The sequence below is a fragment of the Seriola dumerili genome, unplaced genomic scaffold (assembly GCF_002260705.1).
Source record: "Seriola dumerili isolate Sdu_G_001 unplaced genomic scaffold, Sdu_1.0 BDQW01000149.1, whole genome shotgun sequence".
Classification (NCBI taxonomy): domain Eukaryota; kingdom Metazoa; phylum Chordata; class Actinopteri; order Carangiformes; family Carangidae; genus Seriola; species Seriola dumerili.
Genome location: NW_019174404.1, coordinates 2,026,119 through 2,037,501, shown reverse-complemented (window position 1 = coordinate 2,037,501; position 11,383 = coordinate 2,026,119). Strand labels below are relative to the sequence as shown.

Sequence of the window (11,383 nt, the reverse complement as noted above, 5' to 3'; positions counted from 1 at the left end):
TTTGCAAGGTATTTCAGCGTCATGAAATAATGTCAGATCTGTAATCTAACCTAGGACGGGTAATGAGACAACATGCCCCTAAGGCACAGACATGTAAAAGCCTACCCCACACCCCTTTTCTACAGGGGCATGGTACCCAGACTGGCCCTCTAACACATTGGGCCCCGTCCTGGGCTCGGTAAGCACGTTTAGCAATCCATCCATTGATTGCAACCGTTTAATTCACTGTAACCGTGACGGCAAGTTTTATATTCTTTACTTTGAAAAGGTAAAAGGAAGTATTATATCTTGCTTGACTCACCCTATGATATCCTCTGTTCTCATTGGCTGACGGCGTGACGTTGTACGTGCGTAGGCGCTTCCTCAACTTGACTCGCAGAAACAGCAAAATAGAAGATGGTGAGTATGAAATGGCGAAAAGGCCACGATTTCCCGCATTTGCAGCCCGCGTTTCGAGCATTTGGCTTGCGAGATGTTTTCCTAGATAATTGTGGACGCCAGGAGAGCGACATCGCGGTTTTTCGTGTGTCCACATAGTCTAAATATCAGGGTTTTGTTTTTTTAGTGAAGCTCCATTCCGAGATGGATCAACGGTCACATGACAGCTGAGCAGTTTAGTCCCCAAAAAATCAGTTCAGCAATCTGCAAGTCACTCTTTTCATTTGCACAATGTCTCTCAGTTTGTCATGTTCATTTATCAACCACCCGTGTTTTCTGTTTTATTGATATCGTGACATTTTTTTCACTTTTTCCTGTTTGCCAACCAGTTAGCTATCAGGGCTAACGGGCTAACAGCTACTCTATCTTATGAGGCACCCTCCCTGTGCAGCAATAATGATGTTTGTCGCTCAATATTTAACCACAACTGGACGTTAAATCATTTCTGAGTAAATACAGTTACTTAGAAAAAAAATGTTAAATTACATTAGAACCAAAGTTGCACATTTTTCATTCATTCTCTATTTTTCTGTGTCCTATCTAAATTTTTCTTAGGTTGGACAGTTAGGAGCAGGGCTGCAATTAAACATTATTTTCATTATCAATTAATCTGCCAATGACTTTTTCCATTAAAAGATCAGTTGTTTGGTCTATGAAAGTCTCATCATAGCTTCCCACACTCCAAGAGGACATCTTCTCATTTCTTTTTTGTCTCAACAGTCCAAACCTCCAAAACATTCAGTTTGCAATTTTATAAAACATAGAAAACAGAAAATCTTTACACTGGAAGAGCAGGAACAAGCACATTTTTGGCACGTAATCTTTCTAATCGATTACTTGACTAATCGTTTCAGCTTTAATTTGTACAAACAACATGTTTAGGATCAATTTGAATCTGCATAGCTTGTTGATTGTGACTAAATTCCAGTCAGCACTTTGATTTGCTTCACCACATGATTTTGCATTTGCTCACAATCAGTCAGGTGACTACAGTATTTTTTGCTTTATCATTATCACTAACCATCCACCATTAACAGTTGATTCAACCACATTGTTGTTTAACTTTTCTTATTTGTTTTTGGATGATTAATATCTGTCTACTTAATCCATTCACTTTTTAATTTCTAATTTCAGTTTTCCCCTCTTGTCCCAACTCTTTCTTGTCTTTTTTTTTTCTTTTTGTATTTTTTCCCCAATCTTTGATCATGCCTCGTGTCATTCTCTCCACACACACCCTGCCTTCCTCCCTGTCTCACCCGCTCCCTTTCCCCTCCACCCCCAACTCCCCCTTCCTTGCGTGTCTCCAATCAACCAGGCTGGTCACCGGGTAAGTGCCCTCTGCTCTGTGTTGGATCCCTGTTTTCTGCTTGCTCTTCTGCCTGCCACACTAACATGGGATTTGAATTGGGATTGCAAAGCTGTGGAGGTCTGCTGTTTCTGTGTCTCACAGCGCAACCGTGCAGTGATCTCTGCAAAGATGCTTTAATGATACTTTTTCTCAGCTGTTGTCCTAAACAAAAAACTTACTCATGACTCATTTAGCCAAATAAATACAGATTTAAGACAGCAGTAAACATAAAGCTTCCATATTAGTTTTCTAGAGCTTTTAAGAAACCTGTGGCACAGGTAGGGTAGGAGTAATATTCCTTAAGTTTTACGAATTAAATGTAGTATTTTTCCCTGAATGAAGGTTTTCCAATTCAGATGCTATTAGAAGGCCTGATTTTAGCAGTTGTTGGGTGAGATTAAAGCCAATTATGATTTATTTTGCTAGAAAAACAGGAATAAAAATTGATTGAGATTTAGTTACTCAAACAAATGAAATATTCAGCAGTGAGTTGACGATGCATGTGTATGAAGTGTCAAAAAATATTCCTATAATCGCAAACATTCAACCTTTGTCCCTCACTCACAGTTCCTGGTTTGTCTCAGAAATTCACCAGTTTTTCAGCTAATCTGATATTTGGTGAACGATGAGACCTTGAAATGTTGGTTTGTTACTCACCACAGTAGTAACTACTACTACAACTAATATTTGCAGAGTCTGTTTTATAGCCACTGGAGTTGTTATTTATTATGAGACCCTCAGGTTTGTTGGTGTTTGATTCTTTTTGACTCCTTGTATCCGTATGTCATATATCTGTTATTGAGTGTCTGAAATTCAACTGTGCTGTGTCAGTCCACATTTTTCCACTATTGTCTGTTTTTGGAATAAATAAGGAGAAACATTCAACACCCAGTTTGAATTCAGACAATCAATAGAGCTTTTTACTTACAAACATTGCTTATTTACAAGTTTGAGCTTTATGAATTTACCCTGATGTTTATCCACTGTACCAAATGAATCTGGAGAACGTTGTTGTTCAGGTGCAGTAACATAAAACGGGACACTATTTGGATTGTTTTAAAGAAGATAGAAGACAAATGAATGATAACTAACAGAGGAGTACAGTGGTTCTGGTGGAGTGTGTGTGCACAATCCTCTACTGCAGAAATGACCAGCGGCGTCCTGCAGTGCTCTGTCTCAGCCAACTTCTTCTTTCAATGTTCAGATGCCACAACACACAGTCTGCACTCTCCCAGGGCTCATCAGTTGGTAACTAACCTGAGTGTGTGTGTGTCTGCGTGTGTGCGTGTGTGTGTGTGTGTGTGCGTGTGTGTGATGCTATCAGTTGGTCCTGGTGTTAGGTGACCTGCACATCCCCCACCGGTGCAACACCCTGCCAGCCAAGTTCAAGAAGCTGTTGGTCCCGGGGAAGATCCAGCACATTCTCTGCACAGGAAACCTCTGCACCAAGGAGAGCTATGACTACCTGAAAACCCTCGCTGGAGACGTCCACATAGTCCGAGGAGACTTTGACGAGGTCTGTATGTGTTTGTAGACAAGTTACACAGGGATCTGCTCGTCCTCAAAAATCCCTCAAAGCATTGAAATCAGATTCTTAAAGAAAGGCCTCAGGAGGTGTCAAGGTTTCTTTAATCAGAGTTAGGGATAAAGATTAATTCTGTCCCTTATAAAACAATTGAATGCAGAAGAGGCACTCAAGGGCAAGCAGCATGTATCATATGAATTGGGCTGACAGTGTGGGTGCGAAATGAATATTTTAGTAGCTGACTGCACGCAGGTCGGTGTGGAAAGTCTCTAAGTCAGCAGGAGACATGCTGCTGTTATTTTAGATTCAGTAAAAAATAAGAAAGGAAAAAGAGGGGGGATCTGAGGATAAGTACAAAGCTAAAAAGCCATAATTTATGCAGCTGAATATTTAATTGCAAGGGGGAAGGGAACGGATCTCTTGCAGGTACTAAAGACTAATTGCTGTGTAATGAAATTGTAATTACTCCCTCCTCGCAAACTGAGTTTTTGAACCACAGCTGATTTCACTGTTTGCTGCGTCATGTTAAACCTGTGCACAGGGGCTGCTGCTAACCATTATTTTTATTATTGATTACTGCTTATTATCGTTTCGTTAATCAATGATTCGCTTTGTTATTGAAATGTCAGAAAATAGTGAAAAATGCCCGTTATAGCTTCCCACACCCCACAGTGACATCTCATCTTCAGATGTCTTGTCCGACCAGCTGTCCAAAACCCAGAGATATTATGTTAATCAACTAATTGATCATTGCATTTCTACAGTGCACATCACAGTTTCCAGTTGTAGATGATTTAGAGCAAGTGTATTGTGAGTAACCCTCACTGTGCTTGTGTTTTTGCCCCTTTGTTTTCCCTCCTGCCCCCTCTCAGAACCTGAACTACCCGGAGCAGAAGGTGGTGACAGTTGGCCAGTTTAAGATCGGTCTCATCCACGGCCACCAGGTGATCCCCTGGGGCGACATGGCCAGCCTGGCGCTGCTCCAGAGACAGCTGGACGTCGACATCCTCATCTCCGGGCACACGCACAAGTTCGAGGCATTTGAGAACGAAAACAAGTTCTACATCAACCCTGGTTCTGCCACGGGAGCCTACAGCGCACTGGAAAGGTAGGAGGGCCAGATACACTGATGAAGCTCTGTTTGCTTTTTAAACAGGAGCTGCACAAATGCAGACTGCAGGCCCTCACACTCAGTCCTTGTGGTTATTATATGAGATCACAGTGTTGTTACACATACTTCCTTTTTCCATTCTAGGATGTAACTCATATCTAATACCAATATGAACTTATAAGGACATCAAAAACACAAAAAACATAATTTTGTGTTAAGTTCTTCATTATTTACCACCCTAGAACTCACCTGGTGATCCATTAGATTGATCTGTGGAGCTCTTGTCGGGCTCCTGACTAGGGCTGCAACTATTTTTCATAATTTCTTAATCTTCTGATTATTTTTCTTGACTAATCAATACATTCTTTGGCCTATATAACATCACAGTTCAAAACCCCAAATAATCAATTTACTGTAATATTAAGACAAGAAAAAAACAGCAATAGGAGAATGTACATATAGAAAACACAACAAAAACAGCAACAAATCGTTTATTATGACACTTCTTTGTATGTATGAGAATAAACAGAAGAAGACGGACAGTTGGTTCTTGAGGAAACTGATTTCCAGTGTGACGTCCAGTACAACAGGTGTAACTGTAGAACAGGCTGAGTATAATTACAGGCAGCCACAGGTCAGGGGGGCAGGAAAAGACCTGACCTAAAACACATCTGTCATCTCTCCTTACAGCAACATCATCCCCTCTTTTGTATTAATGGACATCCAGGCGTCCACGGTGGTGACGTACGTTTATCAGCTGATCGGCGACGACGTGAAGGTGGAGAGAATCGAGTACAAGAAATCTTAAGGGATGTGACGGGGAGGAAGAGGAGACAGAGTTGGGTTAACGTGGCTCAGTTTATCATTTCATTCCTTTCCACTGGGGAGGGGGGGAGAGCAGCAGCACCAGCAGCAGCAGCTCCCCCCCCCACTCCTGCCGTCACCACAATGTTAATCCTGTAACAAACTGCTGAGTAAGTTAACTCTAAAAGACCTGTGTATTATATTGTTTATATGTCATCAGCATTTGCTTGATTCCAAGCCTTCATTTGGTAACTGTAGAGAATGCAATAACGTCACGTGTTTGTTATCAAAAGAAATATTTGGTGCCATTTTCTGTTTGTTCTTCTTTTTTAAATTCTAACGCTCATGTCCTGTACATGTAATCAACAAGACTTTAGCTTCATTTAGTCAACGTTTCAGGCATTTTTTTTCCCACAATAAAGATCTTATTTCACTCCATCTGTTGTTCTGTCTTCAATTACAATCACAACAATAACACCCATGCTTACTTGCTGTTGTAGACAGTAACATTTTGTAGTACAGTCCATGATTTACAGTGTCATTTTGTTGGATGAATCAGGTACCACTGACTATCAGGTAGTTAAATGTAGTTACAGTGGAAGAAAATGGGGGAACAAGAGAAATAAATTATACTCCAAGTAGGAAAAAACTGGAGTTTGTGTGAAATGATGTTAACGAATCTAATATTTGATAACTGAGAACATTTCACAGTTACAATACACAACCAAAACTGCAGGGGCACAGTAAGGTAACTAAAGTGGCTTTGGAAAATCTACTGAAATTGAAGAACAGTAAAAGGATCTGGGTTCCTGAAGTTGACGGGCTGACTCAGCTCACCGGTGCTTAGATACAGCAGTGGAGACTGGAGGCAGGAAGCTCAAAGTAAAAGAGGGGAAATCAGAGAATAACGAGGGCCAGTCATTTATGTACAGCAATGTAATTACTTGTGAAAATTTAGAGCTCAGCTGATGTGTTATCAGTTCAAGGTGTTTAAAAAATATAAACCAAAAAAGGCAGTAAAAAAAAAACAAACTGAAATCTACTGGATTTCTTTTTTATTTGACACTGAAGCTGTTCATTAAAAACTACGTATTTAACTCGTGGCCCATTCAAAGAACTGATCATGTGAACACTTACGTTTAAGCAACGAAATGTGATCCCAATGTTAATCGTTCTTGGAAAGCAGTCAGTGAGCACGTGACTTCCCGGACATTAAGTCTTTAAAATAAAGTGTCGTCTCTCTGACACTGGAGGGCGCCAGAGCACAAAGGGACTTCTTGCAGGTTTGTCCTTGTTAACAACACTGCAAACTGAGCTGCTACTCTTGATCTTCAACTTGACATCTCACACAAACTGAACTTAATTTTTTTAATAGCTGAGTTTATTAAGGAATTACATCTACAGTTAACCTTCCAAACAAAAAGTACAGAGTTTGACAACACGAAAACCTTTTTCTGGAACTTAACACAAACACACATATATACACAAATGAAAATACTTGATAACATATATATAAAGGTTTGTTGGCCTTAACTGGATCTATGAAAGTAAGTTATAGATTATATGGACACGAAATCAGGGTTTAAATCTATGACTTAACACTTTTTAAACTCCACATAGAATGTAATTTAATAACAGCCTTTAAATGAAAGAAATCAATGGAAACGAGTAAAGATGATACGGCCTAGAATTATTCAAGTGCATGAGATTATTGACATTTATCACATTTGTCTCCTACTCAGCTGCTTTCTCAGCTAAGAATATCATTAAATAATCATTAAACCTGACCTAGACCTGAATAAGCAGCAGGAAACAAATGGATAAATGGAAGAATTAATCAATTAAAAAAAGCTCTACATATGAATTTAGACATCAGAGGTCTAGGACAATGATACTGGAGGTTTTCTAGTAAGTTTTTGCAAACAACACATACAAAAGCACCTATCATTACTGCCCAAGAATACCACAAAGAACCAGCTAAGACATTTGTAAATGAAATTTAAGAGTTTTCAAAACCTTTAAAAGACATTTTTTAAAGTAAACTGAAATCAAGACTTTTCCAGACCTACAGAGACCCTGAAAATGTCACTGTGATGATGTTTTAAATTTCCAAAAATGTCATAAGTCTGTGAAGGTGTTGTCATCCCATTCTCCCATGAAGAGTGAACTGAAGCATTCATGCAGGGAATCGTCCAGTCCTTCCTCCTCCTCCTCCTCCTCCTCCAACAGCCTGATCCCAGCTCCTACTAATACATGGTACAATAAGATAAATGTTCTGGATATAATGAACAAAATGACTCTATATTAGAAGCAGTGGTTTTAAAGAAAGCCCCAGATTTAGCTCAGCTGAGGAAGAAACTACAGTCCTGAACCTTTTTTTTTTTTTACTTACTTCTCGGACTTCTTCCTCTCAGTGTGGGAGATGTTGTACGTTTCTTCATCTTCTTGTGTTTTGATGCTGATGCTCTGGAAGGACTATATTATAATTACACATTAGATGTTAAATGTCTTATATTTTCATTTTATCGATAACTAGCTAATTTAACCCTTTTCAAAAAATAAAGCTCATTTAGGATGACGATTTTAAGATGTTTAAAAAAGCATTACTTGATAACTTGTGTCCCACCTGGCTTGTCTGTTTGATTTCCCAGGATGCCTTGCACTAGTATTTATCTTCCCCTTGTGTTTTGCCCTGGAGGAAACTTGTGTTTTTGATGATTGATGTTTTTCACTGTCATTCTCAGGTGAGGTCACAACAATGTTGTCTCTCTCAGGGTTGTAACCTTCAACCAGAGCCAAGATAAACATGGTGTTAAAAGTTCCTGTGAGGACGTGAAGCAGCACTGGACAGTTAAAATATCACCAAAGGGTTATTTGAAATGCATTGTCACAAGAAAAGTGTTTGAAGTTTTGATATCTGTTGGAAGATTTATTTGTGGTTTTAAGAATCAAAAACCATCTGTATAGTTTTTCATCTCCTGTCTCAGGCTTCTCTCTGCAGCTCCAGTCACAACAGGTCACTGAGTCAATCAGAAAAGAGGAGGCTCTGAGCCTCTCTTCTGATTGGCTGACTCTTTTCTGAGTGATCTAAAAAAATATAGCAGATTTCAGGTAAAACACTCAGAGAAACCAGATCCTGCAAGGTTGGATGGTTGGTTCAGGTGGGCGGGGCTTGGAGCATGGCTGAGAGCAGTGACTGCTTTGTTGTGACACCACAAAGTTCAGGAAGTCCTATGTAAAATATGTAGATAAAGGATTCAAGCCAAAAGTCAAAGCTGTCAGAAATGTGATTTGAAGGACAAATGCAGCTTGAATAAAACACATCAGTTTTTTTTCCCCCTACCTGCTCGTATACGTCTGTGCAGCACGTTCATGTAGTGTTGGGTGATGACGTTGCGCACGTGTGCAGTGCTGTGGGAAGCTGCGATGGAGTACAGATATTCCTTCTGAGCTGGTGTTAGTGCTGTGTGCTGAGCGACAAACAGAGGTCAGGTTTCACCGCTGATATCCACAATCAAGCTCAGACACAGACACAGTGTCTTTACAATACTGCGCTTCATTGGAGTTGTATTGTGTTGTATCCTTTCACCTGTTTCGCTCATAGGATTATACAGGCGTGGGGTTACAGTTCTAACATGAAGTCAAAGGTAAATAAACTTGTAGCATGATGACACGATGGTTTACCTTCAGGAACGGGGCTGCAGTCATGGCTTTAGGGATTTCTATCATTGTCACGTGTTGGAGTCGAGGTTCAGTTCTGCTGATTTTCAAACCGCTGTTGAAGTTTGCGCCGGCATCTTTTAAAGCTGTTACCAGAGAGAAAACAGACACTAAACTCAAACAACAGCCTGCTGTTATAGATACAATCAACAGTTAGCAGTATGACATTCCTTTGTGTCTTTCTATTCTGTTTGGTTAGTGTTTTTATTGATTTAGTGATTGTTTATTGAGCTGATTAAAAAAGTTGTAAACATGGGAATCTTTCCCATCATCACCTTCCCTGTTCCCTCCAACATGACGTGAATGCTTTCAAAGTTTCAGTCAGTTCACTAGTTAATTAAAAAGTTATTTTCCAGTCTAAGACAATCATCTTTGGCTGGTGAAGTGTTACGTGTATTCTGTTACACCTGAGCCAAAACCGTAGTCGGTATGTCGGCTTTGTTAAACCATCAAACCAAAGAGCTTCTAATTAAGAGCGGCATGAGTCACTTTTCCTTCTGTAACTTATCAGGCGTGACTCAGGTCAGGTTCAGGTGTAGGATTTCCCCTATTTCAACTGATAACCTCACACCACTGTGCCCTCAATACAAACCCTGGCTCTCAGGTTTCCAAGCAGACAGGATACTAGGACATGTTTTGTTCATTAAACAAGGAAATAGTGCATGTACATCTGAAATCTGAACTGAGGACAGACAGTGAAATAGGCAGAATACAGTGGATTCAGTATGCTGAATAAAAAGTTGAAATGGCGCAGTCACTATTTGGGTTTCCTATATTTCTGCTTACATTTTTCTTCTGTGCTGAGTTGTTTATTTTGAATAAAAATGTTCACTGTAGGATTTTCACTCACCCAATTTCGACTCATTCATCCCAACACTCCTGCAACAGAGAGAGAGAGAGCGCAACATTAAAGTGACATTAACGCAAACTCACGTGTCAAAAAATATAAATAGCAGAGAATAGTTTTTGTGCACATACAGTGGAATTCAATCATTACTTTACCTTTGCAAAGCCTCGTCTTGATGGAGCCTGTGGACCGTCCGATTCTCCCTAAATGTCACTTGTTTTTTCATGATGGGAAGATGCACAAAGACTCAAATTATCCTTCGCACAAGCAGCAGTTTACAGACACATCGGTCCAGATGATTAAAGTAAAGAGGTTGTCTGGTCTTACTGAGGACCTTAAAGGCCAGTGGGAGTGTCCTCTCCCGTGAAGCTGCAGCTAGTTCACTGTAACACAAGAAAGGAAACTTTGAAGATATATTTAATCATGCACTAAAAAAAACATGGCTTCAACGCTCAACAAGACTTTTATTCAGAGTTTGAATGGTCTCATTTGCAGGTTCTTTTAGTTGCTCCGGTGTCAAATGCAAATCAGGTGAACTGAGGGTTTTGAATTGTGTTTAATGAATAAACGGTCATACATCTGTGCAAATATACCCTCGTCCCTGAACAGGAAAAGCAGGTATGTAAAATAAATTAAACTAATGAGTGAGTTATTTAGTTACCTGTAAATGTTTGGTTGCATGAAATCCACTTTTCTATAAATGCAATTTAAAAACAGAATTATGAAGCCAGACAAAAATGTACTTTATCTTTTAGTTTAAATGTTAGCTAGTTTTAGACATTACTTCTAAAATCATATTATGGTAGCCACAATGCGTAAGTAAAAAAAAGAATATACTTAAGAACTATCTATAGCTAGTTATAGCAATATTACTTTCACTATAGACAAAAGATAAAGTACGTTGATATAAAATCCTGCACATGCATTTTTAATTTTTATGTCTGGCGTTTGTAACAAACCGAACTGCTGCAAAATTGTATGACAATTCAGTGTGACAATTATGATTTAATTCTGGATACATGCCCTGTCTTAACAGACATACACACATTATGAGGTGTTGATGCAATGACTTTTTTACCCCACTGTAGATAGACAGATAGATAGATAGATAGATAGATAGATAGATAGATAGATAGATAGATAGATAGATATTTGGTGCTTGATGACTCAGCTCCTGATTGGACAAACAACAGTCAGACAAAACTCTGGCCTGTTTGAAAACACTTAAACAAAAACGACACTCTTTTTACGACCCAGCAACTCATCTGAAAGTATCAGCCAAGTGGTTCGTTTGAATTTGGGCTCCACCCACTGATGTTTTGCTCAACCAGTCAGACGTAGTCTGCCTCAGGTTGCATCATAAACAAATTGTGACATTACTACCGTGTCCGTTTGTTGGGATTTAGGGGAATATCCGACTGTCCTGTAACTGTTGGATAATGAATATCTGAGGCTGTCTCTTACTTTCAGACAGAGTGGGGGAATATCCCCGACCACTGAATTGTTCTTCTGGGGAAATTTAAGTGGAATACCCGCAGGATTGGACACGACCACACAAACTGCAGATGTGCAGAGATTCATTCATCAAAC

The 11,383-nt window shown here is 39.5% G+C and overlaps 2 protein-coding genes across 3 annotated transcripts; one reads left to right on the top strand and one right to left on the bottom strand.

Moving 5' to 3' along the window:
• Positions 1-336: 336 nt before the first annotated feature.
• On the top strand, positions 337-5,315 carry vps29 (VPS29, retromer complex component). 2 transcript variants are annotated; one of them, XM_022751235.1, is made up of 5 exons: positions 356-399; positions 1,754-1,765; positions 3,111-3,302; positions 4,184-4,419; positions 5,113-5,315. In XM_022751235.1, exons 1-5 carry the CDS (start codon positions 397-399, stop codon positions 5,228-5,230), a joined length of 561 nt encoding a protein of 186 aa, XP_022606956.1. In that variant the 5' UTR covers positions 356-396; the 3' UTR covers positions 5,231-5,315. The 2 variants fall into 2 exon arrangements, with proteins under 2 accessions (XP_022606957.1, XP_022606956.1); XM_022751236.1 differs by lacking the exon at positions 1,754-1,765 and having other exon boundaries at positions 337-399.
• Positions 5,316-7,344: 2,029 nt separating this feature from the next.
• LOC111225664 lies at positions 7,345-10,151 on the bottom strand. The gene is made up of 7 exons (XM_022750671.1): positions 9,949-10,151; positions 9,797-9,825; positions 8,911-9,032; positions 8,570-8,696; positions 7,853-8,009; positions 7,619-7,701; positions 7,345-7,469 (listed from the first exon to the last, which is right to left on the bottom strand). The coding sequence occupies exons 1-7, from the start codon at positions 10,017-10,019 to the stop codon at positions 7,345-7,347; spliced, it is 714 nt and encodes a 237-aa protein (XP_022606392.1). The 5' UTR covers positions 10,020-10,151.
• Positions 10,152-11,383: the final 1,232 nt, after the last annotated feature.

Coding starts and splice junctions, on each gene's coding strand:
- vps29 (XM_022751235.1), top strand. Junction 3,303..4,183: donor TCCGAGGAGACTTTGACGAG/GTCTGTATGTGT, acceptor GCCCCCTCTCAG/AACCTGAACTACCCGGAGCA. Junction 4,420..5,112: donor GCCTACAGCGCACTGGAAAG/GTAGGAGGGCCA, acceptor CTCTCCTTACAG/CAACATCATCCCCTCTTTTG.
- LOC111225664 (XM_022750671.1), bottom strand. CDS start 10,019: ATGAAAAAACAAGTGACATTTAGGGAGAATCGGACGGTCCACAGGCTC. Junction 9,033..9,796: donor GATGAATGAGTCGAAATTGG/GTGAGTGAAAAT, acceptor CTCTGGTAACAG/CTTTAAAAGATGCCGGCGCA. Junction 7,470..7,618: donor GAGAGGAAGAAGTCCGAGAA/GTAAGTAAAAAA, acceptor ATGTATTAGTAG/GAGCTGGGATCAGGCTGTTG.